The 26,360-nt window shown below is 42.4% G+C and overlaps 1 protein-coding gene across 2 annotated transcripts in view; it reads right to left on the minus strand.

Moving 5' to 3' along the window:
* Positions 1–459: 459 nt before the first annotated feature.
* CLTRN (collectrin, amino acid transport regulator) overlaps positions 460–26,360 on the minus strand; it is a 382,340-nt gene continuing 356,439 nt past the window's right edge. The window contains exon 6 of one of the 2 annotated variants that reach the window (XM_069636785.1): positions 460–1,676. In XM_069636785.1, the coding sequence (XP_069492886.1) occupies positions 1,517–1,676 (160 nt within the window). In that variant the 3' untranslated portion in view covers positions 460–1,516. The remainder of the gene's footprint in view (positions 1,677–26,360) is intronic. The other variant, XM_069636786.1, reaches the window with a different exon arrangement.

Genomic DNA, 26,360 nt, shown 5'->3' on the forward strand with positions numbered 1-26,360 from the left:
GGCAAAAACAAGTAGTGCAGCCAACAGGTGGCTAGTGCGCGGGTTAAAGTGCAGACAGCAGGTGTCAAATAAGTGCATGTAAGCTGACTGTAGGGTTACAGACACAGACCCAAGTGCAGGGGTTGCCAGGAGATCTCCTGCACCCTGGGCCTCTTTTGCATAGTTTTTTCCAAATGTTCTTAGGAAAAGGGTTTGGTTTGCTGGAAAAGGGTAATATAGGGCCATTAATTCCAGGGCCTCTTTTTGTTCCCAGTCCACCACTGCTGCCGGAGATGTGGAAAAATTGAAAAGGAGTGATATATAGGACTTTCAAGGGAAGAAGGAGGTGGGCGAGCCAGCAGGGGGCAAGTAGGAACAGTGTGAGTGGAATGCAGTGACGGTAGCACCCCACAAAAAGAAGACCCGCTGAATCGAGACCCCTGGAACGATAAACCAAATCCACAAACATGGACTCATACAGCAAGACCCATTACTTTAACAGTTTGGCTCCTTTAATTTGCATACAACAGGATCCATTACTTTGACATATGAGCGCATGTAATTTGCTTCTAGTGTCCGAGCTATTAGTTTCGTAGAGAAGATCAAGGGACACATGCACATGTATTGTCGTAGGTTGGTGGTTAGACAGTGTATGCACATCATGGCCTTTCAAAATGATAGATAATATTTTTCGGGGAAGCCATGCTATCGGTCAGTACAATAGCATATATTTTTTTTATTTAATTATAGATAACTGATTCAAGATGTAAAAAAATTAACAAAAATCATTAATTCCACTTTTTTACTGAACGGCCACATTTTCACATAGGCCCAGTGGGAGAGGTGTCCAGGCGTGACATGGATAACATGCCCACCCCCTGGCACGGTGTGATCCCAGAGGCACTACTCTTGGAAATGGCCATCGCTAAAGGCACATTTTGTTTTTTTCAAAGACTGATGACCATAGTAACAAAAATCATAAAATGTCCATTCAATTACTTAGGGGAGGCCTTCACGTAAAGTGATGCAAAAGCAAAATAAGTGTGTTCAATCAACACACCCAATCATTGTCTTTTTTTTGTGATGCTGGGAGCTTTTATATAAATGAAGAAGTAATTTTAAGTTTTTTTGTATTAAGAACGCTGTCGAGGATAGTTTGGAAACTTGCTGAAATGATCTTAATGACATGGACTGAAATCCTAAGGAGCCCAAGCTGCATGCTGGACGAATAGGCACGTTTAAGCCCGTTGGGGACTGTTGCATGAAGTAGACTGTTAATTGTTGTAATTTTGTTTTAGGCAATGGTAGCGTTATTATTTGTATAGCCCATGCATGCACAATTGAATTTTCATGATGTGCAGGGTGCACGTGTGCCTTTCAGGCTTGCATTTACTGAAACCACTGTGTGCATTTTATCCAGGAAGAGGTTTCTTAACAAAGAATAAACACACTCAATTCTCCACTCCTTTTGGTAGAATTCCCGCCATTTTGAATTCGCTAAAATGTGGATGAAGTCTTTAGAGGAGCTGGACAGATTTTACAGTGGAGTGGTATTTTCATCACGATCGTGCACATAAACTCCATTTATCTGACCACCCTTAAAGTCCAGGCTTTCACAGGAAGCTCCACCGTCTATTGGTTCTCCCATTTCCACGACATCCTCGGATACATCACTTTCCACAAGGGCTTTCTTTTTGCTAAAAAAAAAAAGAGAAGAAAGAGCATTAATTAAATCCAGTGTTGAATTATTCGGTAGTTCTTCACAAGTAAAAAAACAAACCCCAAGTAAATCTGGTGCTTTTGTTTTGTTCTTTAAGGTGTCCGAAGTTCATATCACGATAAATATGAGGAAGAGCCCCTCAACGGGAATCAGAACAGGGCCCTCAGTTCGCAAATGTGCACCCAGGTGATTTGCTCTACAGGGGGCGCCGGGCGCACTGAGCACTTTCTTGAAAACCAATGTGAGCCGGTAACTTTGCTGGTACTCATTCAAAGGTAGATTCATCGTTTGTATGGGGGTGTTCCACATGCAAAGGAGGGAACCCCAATCGCCACTACAGGCTCTCTATTACCAAACCATGGGGAGGGGTAAGGGAATAGGTTAAGGTGGGAGAAGTGTGGGGGTGCGGTTGCAGGGGCTCTCCCCCGCATTTTCGACCAAAAAACAACACAAAGAAATTAGGTCAAATTGGAAAAGGTCAAATATGTTCGATCAAGTAGACCTAAACCATTATTAAGATTTGACAGCAGTACTTGCTCGCACTACTCTGTTCATTCATGATGTACCACTCCAAAGCACTGCACCCCTGAGCACTCCTATCCTGAGCACTGCAGATGCAGTTGTGAGCAGCCTTTCCTTTGGCCATTGGGACACATGAACCCAGGCTGCGCCCAGTGCAGCGTGTGGGAGCAGAGGCCGGTGCAGCCCGGTGCTTCATTAATCAAGCCTCAGGTGTGAACTTAAACAGATCCTTTTCTACAACACATTTTGGGCCGAATGTTTAAAATAAAACATTGATTACATGTAATAAAGGAGGATCATCAGCCTCTTCAGGTAAGAGATCGGTGGCAAATGACGAAATCAATGATTTCAAATCAATTTCAGAAATCACCAATTTAGAAAGGCCGCTCGGAGACTGCTCAGAGACCGCTCGGAGCGGTCTTTCTAAATTCAACTGTCAGCCCCTGTGATGCACAGAGTGAATCGCAGGAGCTGACGGGTATGACAGAGCTGAAAGAGGGAAATCGCTGGGACCGCCGCGGTAAGTCTTTCTGTGTCTGTTTTTTGCGCATCTGTGTGTGTGTTTGTGTGTGTGAGCAATGTTTGGGGTGAGGAAGGAAGGGGGCTGGGTGCGGGTAAATGTGAGCATTTGTATGAATGCGTGTTTGGCTTTGTTAGTGTGTCCATGCTGAGGGTGGGTGGAGGAGGGAGCCTTTGGGTAGAGAAAGGGAGATGGTGGTTGAGGAAAGGGGGGTTTGGAGGGTTAAAACCAACGATTTGTAGAACAAATGCCAGTGCTGAAGGGGTCTGAGGCCATTGAAGTGCCATATTTCCACATATTGAAGGCAGCACAAAGTGGGCAAAATAAATCGGTCTTTTTTGTGTGCAGCCTTTAATATGCAGAAATATCACATAAAACCAAGTTAGCATGTAAGTCATGTATTCCTGTTACTCTTAAGTCCTCTTAGTTACAGGACATGGACATAAGAGGAACCCACTGGCTCCCACCACCCAAGGTACATCTTCCAACTGCCTGGGTTGGGACGCCAGCATGCTACCATTCTCTCACTCATGCATCAACACTCTCCCCTTCCAACATTCTCTCTGACCTCATGCATTGCACTAGCTTGCATGCTTCCATCCAGTAAAGCATATCATGACACACCTCCATTCCTTATCCGTCACACCAACACTATTCACCATCCAGCAAAGCACATCACCACACGCCTCCTTTCCTTATCAGACACCCAGGCACCATTCACACTCATACATTCAACTCTGAGTCTCACAATGACAAAACTATGAAATCCGTGAACTCGAGATGAGGCAACACTGATGTCATTGCAGCGACCTAGCACAAGTGGAGGCCATATGTCCTAGATCACATACCCTAAAATGGTTGCACCTCCCAAAACAACTGATCACTCATCCCACGTACACATCACGTGAAACCCAGAAAGCTTTACAGGTCGCTCTGTAAATACCAAACAAAAACATATGCCACGTTGCCCACCTATATAACTCCACATCCTAATAAATGGGGTCATCACAGCATTGCCCATCAATATAACACCAACCCAATTTAACAGGGTCGTCACAGCGCTGCCCATCACACATAGACTCCCAGTACTGCTAACATGGCACATACCTATCCACTCATCCACTCCATAACTCCAATCCACGCTGGCATACACCATAGACATGCTAACTATAACAACATTTTCTAAACCTGAATTGATTTCCTAATACTTTAGCAGTAACATGCATATGTATTCCTAGACATGCCTTTTACACATAATATTTTGAACACTTTCAACATCACGCATAGTTACATTACAACACTTTGTTCAAACTAACATGGCCCATAAACTATGCATATCCTCCAAATACTAACTCCTACCTAAACATTTAACTTTCATTTGTTGAGGTTCTCTGCAAGTCCATGCTGCACTTAAGCAGTTCTAAATCCTGCAAACAATACACGTTATTGCAACAATACACTGCATTATAGTGGAAATGGAATTCTCATAATTGTCCATATGTACTCCTTTCCGTCCTACCTACCAAACATTCTCCAAAACCGCCTTCTGCACTAAAGTTAGCAACTTCTTAAACGTCAACACTTCAATACACCCATAGCACCCCCAACCTGATAACATTTACACACCCTGCGCCCCGAGAGTTCCACACATATAGAAACTATCTTTGGAATCACCAACTTGCCTCCTGCAAATTTCATTAATACCACGTGCTCGTGTAACTCTACACTCTCCTAAAAGTCCTCTCTACATCAGTAGCAGCAAACTTGGCAATCCTCCAGAAACATCAATAAATACATTAGAATGTACTTAATTATTAAAGTTCATCTGCTTGGCGCACTCTCACACCTACCATTTAATTCCTACAGAAAGGATTTTGCACTTAAACGGCTTTACGCCGTCAATGTCTCCATTCAATACAATTGGACATAGTCAAGGACAATTGAAAAACAATATGACACATGAATTGGTTGCAATGTTTTCCTCACGTCCCTATTAACCACACAATTATCCTGTGATAAGGAGACTTTTTTCAGCCTAACCAGGGGCTTATTGATGTTAGTCCTAAATGGTTGAACTCACAATGTTTTTTATGTGATGTTCTTTTTAATATATTTTTTGCATGTTTGTGTATACATTAATTAAAATATGTAAATCTCTATCACTCTGTCTAAATATATTCAATGACATAGTGTTTTTGGCTTTTGCAATTAAACACACCTAGCACGTGTGAAGGTGGGAAGCTGTTGTGGACCCCTTTCTGTATACATTTCCACTCAATACCTCCATTCCTGGGATGCAATTTGCTACAAATCATCAAATTGAAGAACGGCCTCTACTGCTCGATGAACCAGACCGCCTTTTCCGTGGTGCTCAGTCTTAAACTGCTCAACTTCATTCTCCATTTCGATGCATCACAAACGTTTGCATGAATGCGGACTTCGAGAGTGTACCAACACTCCAGGGTACTTTCCTTGGATCTGCCTATTGGAGAGTCACAAACGTTATCATTTTGCAGTCTGCCTCAGTGCTGCCAGGAGTCTCCATGCTCTCTTCCAAACACTGCCACCTAGGGCTCATATTTGGCATTCTGCCCAGGCGGCTACCACCTGGAGCCTTCCTGAATCTTGTAAGTCAAACTTGTTATGGTGGGATCCGGCCGACTTCCAATTACACCAAGCCCTCGGATGGCTCTTCACTGGGACGGACATTAAAAGTCGCTCGGCCACTGCAGGCCTTTCTGCCTGGACTCTCCGCGCCTGGCCTCAGGATCTGCCTGTACCCCCTTCTTCCACCGTTTCGCCATTCCTTGGCTGATTTCCTAAAATATCCTGAGTAGTTTGCAGTCTGGACAGTTATGCAGCACTCCTCCAGGTCCATTTAATTGCCAAACAATCTCAAGCTGTGCTACAGGCCCCTCCTCCCAAACTCCCTAGATGTAATTTAAACAAACCCCTGAAACCCTTTTCCTGTCTGCCCTGGGTGACAGCACTTCATATTCAGGGGCTGTAGGTCCTTGATTCCTGCACCCCCCCCCCCCCTCCACCCCTCACAGCAGCTTACTTTTCTATTTTCTTGATGGGTCTGTTTCTGCACACCTGAGTCCTTCTTGAAGACCAACTCGTTGTCAGTGTAATAAAGGAGGATTATCAGCAACTTCAGGTAAGTTAACACATAAGTCCTGTATTCCTGTTACTCTTAAATCCTTAAATTACAAGAGAAACCCACTGGCTCCCACCACCCAGGCTACATCTTCCAACTGCCTTGGTTGGTACACCAGCACACTTACATTCTCACTCATACATCAGACATAAAGGGTCAAAAAGGGTCTGGTTTTCACTTTTCCATTAATTTCCCCAAGTGGAAAATGTCACATTTTTGCTCAAGCGCACAGCCGCAGCTGCTGGACCCCTTTAAACTAAATAAGAAGCAAGTCAGGCACAATGCGCTCGAAGGAAATCCATTGTTGTTTTGGAGTGAATCGGTGCAGTCATTATTTTTTTTTTGGCAGAGAGTGGTGTGCCCCTGTATCAAATCTCCCATGATACATTGCTGGTGCCAAGCGTTTTCATTTCTTAAAAACCGCCATTACCCGATTCGAGAATCATCTTCTGGAATCGTTTTTGGAAATGCCCTAAAATGAAATAAGGGGTGTAAATAGGACAGTTTTGAGGCCAGGGAGTATGTGAGCAGGGCAAGAAAGGATACTTTGTGAAGATTTGGGTCTTAGGGATGGTGTAGTTCTGTTTATTTATTTTTTAGCCCTTTCCAAGTTCGAGAATCAGCCTGAACGACAAAAAAGTCTGAATACTTCAAAGCCAAAATATTTTGAGATGGGCAATTACTGATTGCTAGTTAGGTTAAGAGGAGTAATTTAAGTTAATTAAGGAAGCAATCTGTTTTTAAATGTAAAACGAAATCACAGGGTGTGCTTCCTAAATGAACTGTAAATGTGGGGTTAATTAGTGTTTTTGTGGTGTTAAATGTGTTAACAAAAAGCTTTTAATTGCCTGATTAGTTCAATACAAAGTGTGAAATGAAACACCTGCTTACTGTACATTTTTTTTGATTGCACAGCTTATCACGTGACTTAACAGTGAAGATCTCGACTCATGCCTGACGTCAAGGTTGAAAATATCTACATCACCATACCTCGCTCTTCTTCGTCACAGCACCTAGTTAGGAATCCTACCTGAACTCCTACATCCCTCTTCCTCATCGCAGTTCTGAGTAGCAATCTTACCTACATACCCCTGTGCCCCTCTTCCTCATCACAGTCCCTCTCTAACTCCACCTCACTCGTCTTCGTCACAGTACTCGACTACCACCATGTCACACTTCCTCATCTCAGTACACTACTACCACCACCTCACTCTTTCTCATCAGTCCCACACTACCACCACATTACTCTTCCTCATCACAGTACCACACTACCAACACCTCACTCTTTAACATCAGTCCCACACTACCACCAAGTCACTCTTCCTTGGCACAGTAGCCCACTGACACCAAATCACTCTTCATCTTCACAGCTCCCAACTACAACCATGTCACTCTTCCTCATCTCAGTAGCCCCCACTAGGACCACCTCACTATTCCTCTTAACAGTCCCCCACTACCACCAAATCACTCTTCCTCATCACAGTCCCCCACTACCACCAACTCACTCTTCCTTGCACAGTCCACCACTATCACAATCTCACTCTTCCCAGTCTGTCACCCACTGCCAAAGATCACTCTTTCTTGTCGCAGTACACCACTTCCACCAATTCACTTTTCCTTCTGACAAAACCATCAACTCACTCTTCCTTGTCATAGTCGCTCTGTCATAATACGTCGTTTCAGTCCCATTTGGACTACGTGGTCCATAAAACACTGCTACATCCCTTCCAAAGTGAATCCAACATGGCCAACGCTAGTGCACCGCTACCGCTCTAGTGTTTCCAGGAGTTCGCCAGTTCCTTGAAAAGAGATACGCCCCTGCGGTGCTGCGCGTCTCAATGCCAACTTTCCGAACTTCAGGTGGTTGTGTGGTTGTACTTTTTCCCCTTGTGCTTAATAGCGCCTTCTCCCTTCCAGGTTGTGTTCTATCCCCCTTCACTCCCTTCGCTTATTTACAAGTGCTCCTCCTTCCCAGGGCCTTGCCGCCCGTAGCGCTTAACTCCCTTATCACCTTTAGTATGTGTCATGGTTCCTTCCTGGCTCCCCTCCTCCTGAAACTCTGTGAATTCTTCCTCATCCTTCCTGGAGTTGAACGCATACTCACCACGGTGGGATTTCACCTGCACACTGGCGACAGAGGACACGCGACTGTGTCTTTACAAGACCCGATCCGTCCGGAAGAAAGAAAAACCCCAGACCAAGACTTCGAAAGATAAATAGGTGAGATTCCAGGCTAAGTGTGACACTCTCACCAACTCCACCTCACTCTTCTTTGTCACAGTCCCCCACTGATTCCACTGCACTCTTCCTTGTCACAGTCTCCAACTACTCAACCTCACTCTTCCTCATCACAGTCTCCCACTATTCCACCTCACTCTTTGTCACAGTGCCCAACTACCCCATCACAGTCCTCCACTTAATCCACTTCACTCTTCCTCATCATAGTCCCCCACTAACTCTAGCTCACTCTTCTTTGTCACAGTCACCCACTAACTGCACCTACATTCTTCCTCATCACAGTCCCCTACTAACTCCACCTCACTCTTCCTCGTCACAGTTCTCTACTATCCCAACTCATTCATCCTCGTCACAGTTCCCCACTTCATAACTTCATTGTTCCTCATCAGTCCCCCACTAATGCCACATCACTCTTTTACTCCTCACAGGCCCCCACTACCACCACATCACTCTTCCTCATCACAGTCTCCCACTATCACCACCTCACTTTTCCTTGTCACTGTTCCCCACTGCCACCACATCACCCTTCTCATCACAGTCCTTCACAACCACCACCTCAACTCTTCCGTGTCATAGTCCCCAACTACTGCACCTCACTGTTCCTCATCACAGTTCCCAACTACCCCATCTCACTCTTTCTCGTCACAGTCCCCAACTGCACAACTTGAGTCTTCCTTGTACAGTCCTCCACTAACCCAACCTCACACATTCTCGTCACTGTACACCATTACTAATCCCTTTTTAATTAGGGGACACAAAAAAAGATAAAATATTTGATAAACCCGATGTTGCACAGCTCAAGAACAGATATTGATAGCAAATTATATGACATCAGATATTTTATCAGACAGAAAGACTGAATTACAGGTGTTGGGAGGTATAGCATAACAAAACCCTTGAAATTCAATGAAAAAAACTTTAGGTGAAGCATCGTTGAGGTGAAACAATCGGATGCAACCGAATCCTTGAAATTCAGTGAAAAAACTTTAGTTGAGGTAACGTTAAGGTGCTGATTTAATGCAACAAAACCCCTGAAATTCGGCAGGTTCTGGAAGCTATACCACCTTAACTATGAGGCCCACATTGTGCAGCCTGTAAGCGCCATGATGACATCACAAATTACATCACTGATGAAAGCACATATCACATTATTAATGGCATCATGAGTGACATTACTGGTACTGCTTTGGCGTAAGCGCTATATAAATAGCACACATCATTATCATTATCACAGCAGATCATGCGTGCAAGAAAGAGAGATGCAACATTTGAAAACTGTGTTTGTGCACATAAGGGTGGATTCATGTGCAAGGCTTGGTTGGGATTTGCATTTCAAAATATTGTCCCTTTGATATGGTGAAGTATCTGGGTAAACTGCCCACACATTTACATTTCCCAGTACGTCGCACATGAGCATTGGCATTGCACTGTGGTCTGTGTGAGACAGACATCGTATCAAGAGATGACACAGACAAGGTTTACATTTCAAACAGTACATTTCTTTATTTAAGGTCAGGATGGTGTAAGGCCTAGCTTGCCCTATCTCTAATTTGGGATTTCCCTCAACTGATGAAATTAAGGAAAGTCTAAGTCTGTAAGTCCAAACCAAAAGTCTGTCTGTGTGAAAACCTATGCATGCCCTCACATCAAACTAAACACAGTGTAGAGATTTTCTTGTTCAACAAAAATAGTGCTCAAAAGTAAAAATGCGAAAACAGAATTCTGTTGGAGCTCTTCTCTGGTTCCCATCCCCAAGTTCGAAGTATATTAGTTCACAAAGTTCAACAAGTTTTGTCAGGGCTTCCTCCCCCAAGCTTTAAGTACTTTGTTTCACAAGGTTCAACAAATGTTCTCCAGTATTCAACAGGGCTCTGGGTTCTTCTTCCCAAAGTTCGAAGTCTCTTGTGACGCTATACACCAGTCTCACTATACTTGACAGGAGCTCTGGATTCCCTTTCCCAAAGCTCAAAGCACTTGGAATAGTTCACAATAGTCAACAGCAGATTTCTTGGTCTCCTTGATTACTTTCATTGTTAGTTGGGGCCCTCTGGTCTAGGCGCAGTTGACATATAGCATGGTCCAAACATAATAGGTTGTGCAACTATATGCCCTTAGCTTCCAAAGCTCTCTTCATTTTGTTTTGCTCAAGTTTTGCTCACACTTCATTTTGCTCACACTTCATGTTGCTCACATTTCATTTTGCTCCATTTTTCTGTTGTATATTATCCGTCCTTGATGTTTGCAAGGGTTTGCACATTGTTCAGAGACCTTCCAACACGTGTCCTTCCTAGTATGTGGTCACTCTGATACAATGTGTAACACACTTTAGCTTTCAGATCATTGTTCAATTCTACACTCGATCATCTTCTTGTTAAGGCTTCCCGCCTTCGTTCGGAGACTTTTGACAACGTGCCGACTGCACGCCACCACTCCGCTACACTGTCTACATTCCCTTGCATTAATTTGTGCACAGGGTTTCTTAATACATGAAACTCACTGGTCGCTCTGTGGGATCTTGCCGCTTTTTCACTCCCACGGTTTCCTGAGTTTTGGAGCACAAAACAAAATTTGAAGGTTCAGTGATTTCAACTCTGCCAAGGTCTTCTAAGTACTCAGTTCTTTTATTTTTTTTACTGAATATGGCTTTTAACCCGCTGTGGAGTGCGAACATGACCTTTACCAGCCCCCATTCCAAGCCTAGGTATGCCCAAGCAAAGCCATGTCAGCCCCCCAAAGAGGGGCTAAAAGAAATTTGCACACTGGGTTTTATCTGGGGTGTAAATGTTTTTTTTCCCCTCAGGAGAAAGCGACACCCACCTCCTGAGGAAAAGAAAAAGAAAAAAGAGATGGCGCCCCCATAGGGGAAAAAGGACTAAGTCCCTTTTCCATTTCTGTGGTGGCGGCCGGGAGCAAGAGCCGCTCCGGGACCAGAGCATAACATTCCTGTTCAGCAGGAAAGTGGTGAGGGAGTGAGGGGTGGGGAAGAGATTGGTTCTGTTATTGGTCAGCTGGGGAGGCAACAAGGAGGACTCCTAGATTACCTAATGAGGACACTTCAAAGAGTTAAAAATGCAGGAGAAAGACTACTTCTCAGAATGAATCGATTTGAAAATGTCACACTCGTATTACGTATTTCCCATTTTTACCCATCAAATGAAGGTAACATTTCAAAACCTTGTGCATCACCCATTGTTCATATCACAGTGTCGCTCTTCCTCCCTCAGAAGTAAGTTTCAACACTACATTCCATCCAGAACACTTAGGACCAGCAATGATGCACTACTAGTAGTCCCCAAATTCAACAAGAAATGGCAAGGAGGGTCCTCTATTTCAGTACTGGCCACAGAAATATGGAACCCCCTACCCAAGCCTCTCCACTTAGAAGTGAACCACCTGAATTTCAGGAAGCAGCACATGATTTGGCTTTTCAACCAACCACTTTGAAAGAAATGAAAAATAGTAGCAACTGACTAAAAACTTTGCACCAGAAACTTGAGCTAATTTATGACAAGCAATTTTCAAAACGCTTGGTACTACCAGCTTTTGAAAACCAGTTGCTGCGTGACAGTGGTGGGCACCATAATCTAAGTGAAATCTACCACCAAGAGCTAGGAAGCGACAACACTCTCACCGCTATACATGCCCTCATCCCTCAACTAACTCTTTATTATTAAAGTCTTCCATCCGCACCAAGCCCTCCCCAAGGGCTTGGTGCGCATTATCAAATAAACAAACAAACAAACAAACCTCCTATATTCATTTAGCCGACCTCCAAAGTCCAGTGTACTTAACAGATTCAGACTCTATCCAACTTCTATCAAAATCTATGATGTCAATTTTTGCACTCCACAATTCGGGGTCTAAGCTACCCAGTCGATACCAACCACAAACAACACAGAGATTTTCATATCAGCACACAGGTAACGACTACTTTCAACCTGCATCCATCAACTCCAAAAATGTCTGCATCTACCTTCCAGCTATCCGACTAACACACTCTGCCCTCCTTTAATATAGAGCCATCTACAGTGATGCCAACTTTAATGGCAGAAGGGTACTATATAAGACCACTTTACATATATATATATATATATATATATATATATATATATATATATATATATATATATATATATATATTATATATATATATATATATATATATATGTAGATATATATATATATATGTGTATATATGTGTAGTTATGGTTAAGTTGCTGTTTCCATAGGAAGAGCACTTTTGGGGCGGCTTATAACTTCGCTCTCCCTGGATGGATCCTCACCAAACTTTGCAAAAAAAGTATTTGGGTCACTCTGAATTTTTTTGCAAAGTTTGGTGAGGATTCGTCCAGGGGGGGGAAAGTTATAGGGGAGGTCCTAAAACTTTTTTTTTTCCCATAGACTGAATGGGAAAAAACTTTGCGCACGGCTACAGCCCGAACCGCTGGACGGATTTACACCAAATTTGCGGCAGGAGCGGCGGCCTGGTCCCAAAAGCGTGCTTTTGTAAATTTGGTGTAAATCTGTCCAGTAGTTTTTTAAAAAATGGCCAAAATGTAAGGCAAAAAAATTAGTGATATCTGTGTTCGCTTCGCGGACGGACGTCCCTGTTCGCTCCACGGACAGCACCCTGATTGACCCATGGCCTTGCGTCATGTCCGCGGACATGCGACGTGTTCGCTGATTGGACGGTGAGGGGCGTGGAGCGTGTCAGATTTTCTGTGGTGCCAGCCATCTTGTATTCGCAGTCGACCGCGTACAGCGCAGTGAAACGTGGATAAAAAATAGTATTTAGTGCCGTGTGTTGGTGTGTAAGAGTGTTTCGGGAGGGTGGGGGAGTATGAGATAGGTTCAATGTTTTGTTTTTTTATGTGCTAGACGTTTTTGTTGCGTTCGATTTGTCCGCGGAGAACACGGCTGTTCTGACATTTTGTAAATAAACTAAATGGTGGGATGTTTAGAGGACAGAGTATGTGTCATTTTTGTTTGCAAGGAAGGTAAAAATGAGCTATGAACACTCGCGGTGTACTTAATTGTTCGTAAATACACAAACTGGGGGTGTCCTCAGGAGGCTGTCCGTATTGTAATCTGTCTAGTTGAATGTCTTCTAAGAACACTTGCAGTGTCCCGAAATGGTTGCAATTACACAAAATGGGGGTGTTCTGAGAACGTTGTTTGTATTGTTCGTTGTCAGGGTGAAAGTGTTTTAAGACCACTCCTTTTGTCCGCTAATTGTACAATTTCCTAGGGGCGTCAACCGACTTTCTGTCCACTAAAGAAACGATAAATCCGGCTGGTGTGTGCCGACATTATGTGATAATCCTATGACTGGCGCTATTGACCTGGCTGACTTGCTTTTGCGACACTAAATCATATCTCCCGCCCCCAAGCCTGATATTATCAAAGCATTCATATTCCCCGCCTCTCTCCGTGACGTTACAGGGTGCGTAATCAAACACGCCCAGTTCTCTGCAGTCCTAAGTGACTTTACACAGAACCCGGAAGACAACACATATTATGTCACAACACAGCGCGCCACAATTCGGAATATGAAACAGTGATTTAAAAGCAAACAGCAAAATTGTAAATGTTGTAAAGTACATTTATTTGACATCAAATGTTTAGAGAATATTCAGCAATTTGCATTTGTCTTTGTTGTCGATCCGCAAAAGTTGATGTTGAGGCACGCAATGTTCCTTTGTGGTACAGAGGGTGTTAGATCAGCTTACAACTCAGTGCGCCACAATTCGGAATATGAAACTGTGGTTTAAAAGTAAACAGCAGGATTGTTTTGTTTAGTGAATATTCAGCGATTTGCTATTGTCTCTGCTGTCGATCAGCAAAAGTTTATTTGGAGCCACGCGTTGTTCCTTTGCGGTAGATAGGCTGTTGGTTTATGATAAAAGCAGTAAATGGTCGCTCTGATAATCGGAAGGTTGCTCCAACAACGAGCCATTAGACCACCCTATTGGTTGGTATGTTGTTTGTAGCCGCTAGTACTGCGTAAGGGCATATTGGTCATTGGCGATTGTCCCATAAAATGGTGAGGGTCATGAAGTTGCATATTTGGACCTGCACCTGGCAGTTGAAGACCCCATCCGCTGGAGTCTGTAAATCGTGACATAGGCAAAATGGAGCCACATACCTGTTTTAAAAAACATAAATTAGTCTCACCAGCCGATCTTCATTAAAAATCATCATTTTATTTATTAGGGCGTGAAACTATTTGCTATCGAATGCAACAGAGTATGTTAATAATAAAATAATAATATTTTCCCATTCATATAGCGCTAAGAACCGTGAGGTATCTAAGCGGTGCTTATTATTAACCACCGTGTGTGGTGCTCATTTATCGACCACGGAATGATGAAAGGCTTTGTTTGGCCTTGCCGGGATTCAAACTTGCGTTAGCAAGCTGTGCACGGATGCACGGATGTCAAAGCGAGCGCTGTACTCGCTGTGCCACTTGACAGGCTACAGTGAAGTGGCACAGCGAGTAGAGTGCTTGACCGCCTATAGACCGGTTAAATTATTTCTATTAACCCACCCTGTGTCGTCTGCCTTTTTCAGAGCCCTCTAAACGACAGGGGATCAATTCGGCGGTGATAGAGCGCGGTAGAAAACATTATGCCACTTTCAACGAACAAGTTCAACTTGAGCGGTCTTTAATGCTACGCTATTGTAATTATATTTGGTATAAAATAATCTAAAGGGTTACTTACTGTACAATTGCAATTTCCATTGTCTACGAGTGGTGCAGTCCCAAAATACGACTCCGCGTGTGCCAACGATCTTTCGCATAGTGATATAATATATAAAAGTGGTTTCGTTTCAGAAATTTCATCTTTATCTTCTCTTACGTTTTAGCAACACTCCTTCAAGAGAAGTCTTTCATCACAATCTCTGTCTGTCAAGGTCAAAATACAATACAAGCTTATAGTCCGCTTCATGAGCCTCTCCGGGGCCCGAGAAAAAAATGGAAGCAGCTGACCTTCACTGTGAACGAGCATAAATTCTTACTTTGCAACATTCTGTGTAAAGCCATCTGTAGAAGTTGTGGAAGCAGCTGACCTTCACTGTGAACGAGCATAAATTCTTACTTTGCAACATTCTGTGTAAAGACATCTGTAGAAGTTGGTTTTTGCACGCCATGTTTGTATATTGTTTGCGTGATATTAAAAAAAGTTTGTTTAAAGGACGTTATGGTTCTAAGTACAGCCGAAAGACCCCTGAAAATCGCAAGTTATGGTAAACTATGAAAAATAACTGGCGCCACCACTGTGCACTGCTAAGACTAACACCCAGGACATCAAAGATGACATCGCAAATGTCATTGATGAAATTACTGATGACATCACATGTGTATGTACTTTTCATGGAATTTGTGTACTAGGGATTTTTATTATAATGTTGCGAAAAAAGTGTCAAGGATATTGCAATAAATATCATACCGTTATTAGTGCTTTGAATGATGCATTGATTTAAATAGCATTGTATTATGGGATTCTATCTAGTATACTGAGCTAATGGAGAAACATAGCATTGTGTGCAGAGTACAAGATGAAAGTATAATATTTGTAATGTTAATATGTTGAATAATGAAATAATAATTGTCCTGAAATGTTCGAAAATTCACAAAATGGGGTTGTTCTGAGGACGTTATTCGTATTGTGTGATTGCTTAGCTGTATGCAATGAGGGAATGGCTCAGAGAGTAAAGTGGGCGCCGTCCGCGGACACCGCGGCTGTTCGTGGACAGGGCGTGCTACATCCGGGTTTTTCCAGGAAATCCAACATGGAAAGAAGACTGTACGGATCAGCCAATGAGATGTCGAGGTTGTGGATTTGTGTTGAAAGAGACTGTGTGTGGTGAAGATGGCAGAAGTGGAGAAAGTCAGGGTGTTGGTGCTCGGAAATATGTTTGTGCATGGTTTACAGCAGTACGCTGAATGCAGGCATGTTGCAAAGAACTTTGATGTGAAAGGAGTGGAGGTGGTGTGGAGCAGTGTGCCTGATTGCAATGTACAGGGAATTGTACAAGTTTGTGAGGATATGGCCACGATGAACAGTCCGCATGTGGTAGTTTTGCACTATGGTGCTTTCCATTTGGGTAACGTCAGTGCCCCTACTTTGTTGGCTGATTTGGAACGCTTGGTTCAAGCAGTAATGAAGATCCTTCCAAATGCAAAAGTAATTTTTTCTGGATTACTACCTAGGGCAATATGGGACAATAGTTCAGTTTTTTGTCCTCAGCAAAATATTGCTAGGTGTGTTATCAACCGAGGCATGTGTGCCTTCATGCTTAGAGCTGGTATGTTCTTCTGTAACAATGAGAATATTGATGCCAGTAATGCTGTTAATTTTAAAGAAGATGGCATTTCTTTATCTTTTACGGGAAATGCCTTTCTATTTTGGAATGTAAGGGTTGCTTTGGAGAAGGTTATGTGAAGATTTTAGGAGTTAAGTAAGAAAAAAAAACAAGAAAAAAAATACAAAATAACAGGTGTCTGTCAAGCATCTGTAAAAAAAAAAAAAACGGCTCTTTTCAGAGCCAACTTCAAAGGGGAATTGGGGCACACTATTTAAATTTACATTCACCACGCTCAGATTTTCGATGTGTCCGTGGACATGGTGGTAGTCCGCGGACATGAAAATCACTACGAGGGGGTTAGTATGTTCTATGTTACATGTATATGAAGTCAGGGATATTATGGTTAAGTTGTGCTACTAAAAACCTATGAAATTCAGTGAAAAATCTTTGTTAAAGGGACGTTATGGTTAAGTTGCGCTACTAAAAACCTATGAAATTCAGTAAAAAAAAAACTTTGTTAAAGGGACGTTATGGTTAAGTTGCGCTACTAAAAACTATGAAATTCAGTGAAAAAACTTTGTTAAAGGGACGTTATGGTTCAAAGTAAAACCGAAAAACCCCTGAAATTGAGCAGTTATGGTAACATAAGCAACCATAACTCGCGCCACCGTGTACTGCTAACACTAACACCCAGGACATCAAAGATGACATCACAAATGTCATTGATGACATCACTGATGACATCATATGGCTGGCTCTCCCTTTTTATCCTTTACTGACATATCGAAGCCACATAGTTTTCTTCAGTAACAGTCAGGAAGTAAAAATTGAAAAGGTACTATATTTGTAGACTTAGGGTCCACTCACATCATATGAAACATATACATAGCGGAAGATACAGGCTTGAAAGAGAGCAATCCTTTCTGTGCATGAAGATAATCATTATGGTTATCAGCACTTTCTCATAGTTTTATTTTTATTACTCTACCTTCCCTCTATATGCTCATATTTGTATACATTATACTCACTCTCCATAGAGTGAATGGGAAAAAATGTTTGCTCGCGCCTACAGCCCAAACCGCTGGACGGATTTCCACCAAATTTGGACCAGGAGCAGCGGCTTGGTCCCGAAAGCGTGCTTTTGCAAATTTGGTGAAAATCCGTCCAGTAGTTTTTTTTAAAATTACCAAAAAGTAGGTAAAAAAAAATTTGTGATATCTGTGTTCGGTTCGCGGACACACTTCCCTGTTCGCTCCGTGGACAGTGTCCTGATTGGCCAATCGTCTTGCGTGATGTTCGCGGACATGCAACATGTTCGCTGATTGGACGGCGTGGAGTGTGAAGCGCGTCAGATTTTTCGGTAGCGCCCGCCATCTTGGATTCGCGGACGTCCCCGGACAGCGCGGTGAAACTTTGTTCAAAATGTCTATTTTGTAGAGTGTGTTGGTGTGTAGGAGTGTTTGGGGAGGGTGGGAGTGTATGATATAGAATGAAAGTTGTGTTTTTTATGTATTAGACGTTCTTTTTGTGTTCGATTTGTTTGCGGACATCACAGGTGTTCTGAAATGTTCTAAATAAACTGACTAGGGGGTGTTCTAAGGAGTCAATATGTGTCCGTTTTGTTCGCAAGCAAAGTGAAACTGTTCTAAGAACACTCGCGGTGTCCGGGGAGTGTTCGTAGGGGGTGTCCTGAGGACGCTGTCCGTATTGTTCTCTGTCAAGTTGAATGTGTTCTAAGAACACGCGGTGTCCTGAAATGTCCGCAAATAAACAAAATGGGGGTGTTCTGAAAACGTTTTTGAGAACACTCCCGGTGTCCTAAAATGTTTGTAGGGGGTGTCCTGAGGACGCTGTCCGTATTGTTCTCTGTCAAGTTGAATGTGTTCTAAGAACACCCGCGGTGTCCTGAAATGTTCGCAAATAAACAAAATGGGGGTGTTCTGAAGACGCTTCTAAGAACACTCGCGGTGTCCGGGGAGTGTTCATAGGGGGTGTCCTGAGGACGCTGTCCGTATTGTTCTCTGTCAAGTTGAATGTGTCCTAAGAACCCTCGCGGTGTCCTGAAATGTTCGCAAATAAACAAAATGGGAGTGTTCTGAAGACGCTTCTAAGAACACCCGCGGTGTCCGGGGAGTGTTCGTAGGGGGTGTCCTGAGGACGCTGTCCGTATTGTTCTCTGTCAAGTTGAATGTGTCCTAAGAACACTCGCGGTGTACTGAAATGTTCGCAAATAAACAAGATGGTGGTGTTCTGAAGACGCTTCTAAGAACACTCGCGGTGTCCGGGGAGTATTCGTAGGGGGTGTCCTGAGGATGCTGTCCGTATTGTTCTCTGTCAAGTTGAATGTGTCCTAAGAACACTCGCGGTGTCCTGAAATGTTCGCAAATAAACAAAATGGGGGTGTTCTGAAGACGCTTCTAAGAACACTCGCGGTGTCCAGGGAGTGTTCGTAGGGGGTGTCCTGAGGACGCTGTCCGTATTGTTCTTTGTCAAGTTGAATGTGTCCTAAGAACACTCGCGGTGTCCTGAAATGTTCGCAAATAAACAAGATGGTGGTGTTCTGAAGACGCTTCTAAGAACACTCCCGGTGTCCTGGAATGTTCGTAGGGGGTGTCCTGAGGACGCTGTCCGTATTGTTCTCTGTCAAGTTGAATGTGTTCTAAGAACACCCGTGGTGTCCTGAAATGTTTGCAAATAAACAAAATGGGAGTGTTCTGAAGACGCTTCTAAGAACACCCGCGGTGTCCGGGGAGTGTTCGTAGGGGGTGTCCTGAGGACGCTGTCCGTATTGTTCTCTGTCAAGTTGAATGTGTCCTAAGAACACTCGCGGTGTACTGAAATGTTCGCAAATAAACAAGATGGTGGTGTTCTAAAGACGCTTCTAAGAACACTCGCGGTGTCCGGGGAGTATTCGTAGGGGGTGTCCTGAGGATGCTGTCCGTATTGTTCTCTGTCAAGTTGAATGTGTCCTAAGAACACTCGCGGTGTCCTGAAATGTTCGCAAATAAACAAAATGGGGGTGTTCTGAAGACGCTTCTAAGAACACTCGCGGTGTCCAGGGAGTGTTCGTAGGGGGTGTCCTGAGGACGCTGTCCGTATTGTTCTTTGTCAAGTTGAATGTGTCCTAAGAACACTCGCGGTGTCCTGAAATGTTCGCAAATAAACAAGATGGTGGTGTTCTGAAGACGCTTCTAAGAACACTCCCGGTGTCCTGGAATGTTCGTAGGGGGTGTCCTGAGGACGCTGTCCGTATTGTTCTCTGTCAAGTTGAATGTGTTCTAAGAACACCCGTGGTGTCCTGAAATGTTTGCAAATAAACAAAATGGGGGTGTTCTGATGACACTTCTAAGAACACTCGCGGTGTCCGGGGAGTGTTCGTAGGGGGTGTCCTGAGGACGCTGTCCGTATTGTTCTCTGTCAAGTTGAATGTGTCCTCAGAACACTCGCGGTGTCCTGAAATGTTTGCAAATAAACAAGATGGGGGTGTTCTGAAGACGTTTTTGAGAACACTCCAGGTGTCCTGGAATGTTCGTAGGGGGATTCACAATTTGGTATTGATATATATATGAAGCGTTCATTGGGGATTTCTTCTTGTGTCACATTGTTGCAGAGAGTGCATGTATGTTTCCACATGTATGAAATCTGAAAGATTTCATTTATAGGTATGTTTTTGTTTTCCAGTACTTGTAGTAAGTACATTAGAAATTCTTGTGGATCTTCCTGTGAGTTTATAGTGAATTTCACCATTCCAGCACAGTAGTCCATTTGTCGTCTTATTCCAAAAACACCATATGTGTTGTCAGGATTGTTTGCTGCATTTCTGTGAAGTACTAACATTTGCAAACACAATGGGTCTGTACTGTGTAAGTAAATGTTGTCAACAATTGGTGGTAATTGAAATAGAATATTCATTGCTACATTTGCATAGCAACTTACACCAACCATATTTGAGAATTTAAATGGTCCAGGTAGTTCTGTATCTAACTGCTTTTTTTGGAGTTTGTCTTCCTTCTTTAAAGAAGTACCTGGTTTACTTTCTCTAATTGATTCTTTTTTGTTTGTGGTACTTGATGAAGTATTAGTTTCTTTTACTCTCTTTGGAGGATTTGCAGTGACGTCCTGTTGCATTTCTGTTTGATTTAGTTTTCTTTTACAACGTTTTAGTTTTTGTGGAACAGAATATGTGTTTAGATGGGGAGTGTATAGTGAGCGAAGTATATTATATTCTAAAATGCAAGGAATATCAGTGTTTACTTTACTTGCATCAAAGTTGATTAGAAATAGACCGTCAAGTGTACGTAAGCGTGATAGTGCTACGTAGCTCATGACTTCTTTAAAGACTGTGTTACCAATATCTATCATTGCTTTGTCTAGGGTAAGACCTTGTGATTTATGAATCGTGACTGCGTATGCAAGAGTTAGAGAAAATTGTTCTCTGCGTACATACATATCTTTGAAGAGAAGGAATCTAGCTGTTGAGCGTCCTATCCGTTTTACTTCTGAAAGTTTGTCAAAGAGTATATTGACAAACTGAATTTTGTTGTCACGTGGGTGTGTTTGAAAGCCAACAACTGTACCCAGTGCTCCATTAACTAGTCCTTGGTCCACGTCAAGGTTACGTTTAAGCATTACTCTGCAATTTAAGGATAATTTTAACATCTTTTCTAAGCCTGCTGTGTTTGAGATTGATTTTTCTAAATTATTTAGTCTTGTTGTGGCTTGGTCACACATGGGTAGTGTCATACCATGTACATCTAGTTTGTCTGTGGCGCTAATTTCCATTATTGGTTGCATTTCTTTACTTAACATTATTTCATTGAATTTGAGACAGCTTGCAAGAGTTGTCATTAAGGCCATACAATTGACATGTTTGTGAGCTAATTGTTCCATAACATCTGTAGCACATGCATTATCGCCATAAAGTGCATTAATGTGCCGGGTTTTCAATGTTGCTTCTGCTTCTTTAGAAAGTATACCAACTCTCAAACTTTTAAAAATGTTGGCATAAGTGAGATCTGCAGATTGGCACATGTTTTCTGTTAATTCTCTGTATTGGAAATGCTGCCAAAGGTTGACATTTCCAATGCTGCCAACAGTTTTACGGCAGAGTTTGTGCCCTAATGTTTTAAAAATAGGTTCACCTTTTACTGGTGTTAATTGAAGCAGATCTCCAAAAACAATAATGTGTTTTCCTGCAAAGAGCTCTTCATAGTCTGTTTTGAGTACTTCTTGTAATCTGAGGTGAATCAAAGCTAACATCAGGTTGGAGACCATGCTCACTTCATCTATTTGTAGCATTTTCATTTGTTTCAATACTCTGCGTAATTCCATTGCAGCTTCTGCAGAAAGTTTGTAATAGTCTAATTTGTTCTGGTGTTCTACTGGTAATAGTAGTAATCGGTGTAATGTAACACCACCTATGTTGTAGGCAGCTAAACCTGTGGGGGCAGTGACAACAGCTGACAGTTTGTTGTTTGTCAATTGTTGAAGGAACTTACTAATGATTTTGATTAGGAATGTTTTGCCAGAACCAGCTTCACCACTGACGTACAGTAGTATAGGTTTATAATTATGGCAGGAACATTCTTTATTTTCATGTTTTACACCATGTGCAATTTGTTTTGTTACTTCTTGAAAAATGCTACTTTGCTCATTGTTTAGTTTTGATTGTAGTATAGTTAAGTCTTCCTTATCTTCATACTGACACATGGTGTTTTCTACTTCTATCATAGCTAATTCTGCCTCATTTGTTATTAGTGGTTCTCCCAGTGGTTCTTGGCTTCCTGTTACAGAAGGTTGACTACTGTCAGGAGTATCCTTATCTAGTTGGGCTTGGAGTTCTTCTTCATGTTGCTGTTCATTGTGCAACATTGTTTTGTACTGTGTAAAGTTTACATCAGTTATAGTGCTTCCATTTGCTTTGAAAGCATCCTCATATGAGTCATAGTTATCTAGTAATTGTTCTTCTTTTCTCCATGGTTTGAAGAGTTGTAGCAGGGACATGTAATATACTTCTTTATGTTGAGGAGTCTTCAATGACAATTTGATATGATTAATTAAATTTGGTTTAGTGAGTTTAACTAAGCTGCCTTCACAGTCTGTCACTCTATATTTACCTTTTTTTTCATCAGGTTTCATATTATTTTTGTATGTGTAGTTTTGGGATATTTGGTATAGACACATGTTTTCCAAAGTATTACTTCTGTTTGGGTAGTATGTGTCCAATAAATTGTTTTTTAAAATGTCTTGGCTGTTGGGATCATGTTTGGCTATTGTTTCTATATCTTCATATGATTTTAGAACTCTTTTTCTAGATTTAGCTGGACCAAGACTTAGCCATACTATATTTTCAGATTTACCATACAATGAAGTACCAGTTAAACGATCAGCTGCTTCATAAGATCCACATTCTCTATGGGTGAGCATTTTTATGCCCAAGCTGTATAATTTCTGAGATACGGTTTTATCTGATGACAGGTCATTCCAGAGGTCTTCGAGCTCTGTCTTTTCTGCTTTAGTTAAGTATGCTGTGACATATCGTGCAACTGCAGTATAATTGTCTGCAATGTACTGCACATCTATGTTTGCATTACATAAGTGGGCAATGATTGCATTATAATCATTGATATATTTTTCTTCTTCTTTTCTTTTTATGTAATATGTATTTTTAGGTGACTTACCTTTAACACTATGTCTAACTGAAGACATGAGGTTGTTTACTTGACCTGTATTTGTAACTGGTCTAGGGAAACCAAATCGGCATTTGGTGTAGTATTTGCCTTTGTTTTTGTATTTGCGACGACAATATTTTCCACATTTGTGTCTTTGAAATTGTAAAATTTGTGCACGAAGATCACTATTTGTGGCTTCTGATGGAATTTCACAAGTGACATATTTTTCAATAAACTGTAAAACAGTGGCATCACTGTCTTGACCAAATTTAGGAGCATCTTTAATCCATAAAAGCATGTGGATATGTGGTGCTCCTCTGGCTTGGTATTCTTTTCTTCAAAAGAAGTGTTGCACTTCTCCAAGGGGAGGAACAGTTTTATTACAAATAATATGTAGCATAGCAATGAAGCGATGTTGAAAATATCTTGAAACATTAACAGGATCCAAAGAACAAATTTCTCCAGGTGTTAGAATATCTATGTTTCTTTTGTTTTTATTTGATATGCGTAGGAAATCATGTAAATCTTCCCATGCATATTCTGCACAACTTAATGTAACAAACCAAGTGGGTGGGCCAAGGTTTCTGATCATACAACGTACATCTCCATGACGTCGAAACCAGTACTCTTTAGTACCACGCATATTTGCTAATAGATTTGTAATATTTGATTGTAAAACCTCATCCTTTTGTTGCACTTTCTCTAATAATTGTGTAGCTGTCATATTTTGAAAGTGTGATCCTGATTTTAATATGTGTGCAACTCCGTAACATAAAGTTGCTACTTCACTTTCAAAGAGTAGGTGGAATATGTATTCCACATTTTGTCTAAATCTGGTATCTTCAGAATACATCCGTAATGAGCGGAATTCTGAAGCTGATATTTGAATAGGTCTATCATCATACCTTCCTCCTTTGCCAGTAGGAAAGAGTAGAGGAAAAGCACGTGCTTCTATACTTTTTTGGCAATCAGATTTTTCTGAGAAATGTACAAAATGCATTGCGACCTTTTTTGGAATTACAACAACGATTTTGAAGTAGATGTTAAGCATTTACAATTTTTGACTTACAAACACCACCCAAAGGCTATTTTCAGAGCCACCACTTCTTTCCAGAGAAAATTACAATGTTTGTGATGGAATAGCAACCCAATTTTTTTAATGTTCGCGAACTGTCCGCGGACTTCTAAAAAATACAAAGAGCCCTGCTTCATTTATTTTCACTTCTATTTTTTAACTGGGAAAGGCGGCTCTGAAAAGAGCCTTATTTTTTTGGGATTTTTGTAATTTTGTATTTTTTTGGGTTTTTCAGACACGACACACTAGGAGAGGGGGGTTAAAGGAGTGTAAAGGGGGGGACAACAACCACAGGGATAAGAAAGGGCGAGCTGAGAGAGTAAGATGTAGAGTGGGTTTTATTTGGGTAGTGAGCAGGTCTTCTCGTGCTCTGAGACGATAGTCTCAAAAGCACTCCGAAGTCGCTCCCCCCTGCAGAGTACTGTGTCACAGTACATACATACAACTGTGACCCTCGAAAGGTAAGGGTCATCAGCATTCTGTATGGCCTCTGATGCAGCTTGAGAAAGACGCTGTCCCACAGAGGTGGTCCTTGTGGTGACAGGATCAGAAACAGAGGATGAAGTAGAGGAAATCAACCTGCTACGTTCTTCGCAAGGTACAACCCTGCGAATAGCCCCAGAGTGGAATGACCTCAGGTGTCGCTTCATAGTAGTGGTCCCAAAGCTGTAGTTACCGTGCTTCCCGCGACTGAGTATCATTTTGCACTCATTGCAGGTAACATGGTTCGCACAAGCCTTAGGACCATTCCCATGAATGGTAAATAACCGCCACACCCAAGACTCACGCCTAGTGCGGGTAGTAGGGATTTCCTCTACCTCATTCTCATCATCCTCTTCTTCCTCCTCCACATCCTCAGTCCTGTTCCCCTCTTCAGGCCCTTGGGGAGGTGGTGGTGGTGGAGGGGGTGGTGGTGGTGCTGAAACAGGAGCAGCACCAATTGGCAGTTCAGCAGCCAAGGATGCCATCTCGATGATGGTGTAGTCTGCAGGTGGCAGCAAAAATCACTGTGTTCTGAAGAATAGCCAGAAACACAATGGGAATAAGCTCTTGGGCGTGGTCTTTTATACGGGTGCTTGTGCGCGGTCCGCGGACATGCGCACTGTCCGCGGACAGATCGAACACAAAAAAAGGATCGGAAAGTTTCAAAAGGTATATAGAAACTCAAGATTGCTATGTGGGACTTGTGCCATGGTGAGATTTTATTGAAAAATATTATGGATTAACTGAAAATGTACTTTTAAATTGTTCGGGGACACGAACAGTGTCCGCATTTCAGGACACACGATGAGCGTGGGCGCGGTCATATGATCTGTTTGCGAACTAGTCCGCGAAGGAAGCGCCTGTCCGCAGGACACCAAGTGCACGGAGATTGGTTAGCGCACGCGCATTGATGTCCTACGGACACTTTTCGGGTTCTGAAGTAATTAAAAGTGCGTCACACGTGAAACGAACATTTCAGGACACCGCGTGTGTTCTTAGAACAGTTTAAACTTGTTAGCGAACAGTAAGGACAGATATAGTGTTCTTCAGACACGTGTAATTTAGTTTATGTACGAACATTTCAGGACACCAATTGTGTTCTTAGAACAGTTTCAATTGGGTAGCGAACACTATGTCAGTAGCGCTCTTGCCCTCGTAGTGTAGCCGAGGAGTTCTTCTCGCCAATCTACCGAACTAGTCAGTACAATCAAACAAACAGAACAGTTGATTGGCGGAAAGATGGAATGTCAACGAAGAATCCAGAACCCGATGAAACAGGATACTGGAACGGGATGTCTTCTCAAGGTGAACAGGCAAGACCCCCAGACAACTGCACTGCGAGCAGATATCACAAAGATGCGATGTATGCAAAATAAACGCAAAAATCAGAATAGAATCCACCACTAACCTGTGTAGTTCTTCAGAATCTCCGATTCTCCGAATATTCCCAAGGAAGGAATAGGAAGGAAGGTAGAGGCCAACCCAAGATCCAGAAATGAAGGCAAAGCAAGAAGCAGGAGAAAATCCAAGCTGACTGTCCGAAGAGCAAAACCTAACCCGACGGCACGAGGACGCCTAAAAGGTACAATTAGGCAGTCTCTAGTCCGTGTACCAAAGGTGACGAGTTCCAATGAAGGTGGACAATCCTAACAGGGTAGGACCGTGGGCGATCCGAGGTCGAA

The sequence above is a fragment of the Ambystoma mexicanum genome, chromosome 7p (assembly GCF_040938575.1).
Source record: "Ambystoma mexicanum isolate Mex_15411 chromosome 7p, UKY_AmexF1_1, whole genome shotgun sequence".
In the NCBI taxonomy this organism is placed as follows: domain Eukaryota; kingdom Metazoa; phylum Chordata; class Amphibia; order Caudata; family Ambystomatidae; genus Ambystoma; species Ambystoma mexicanum.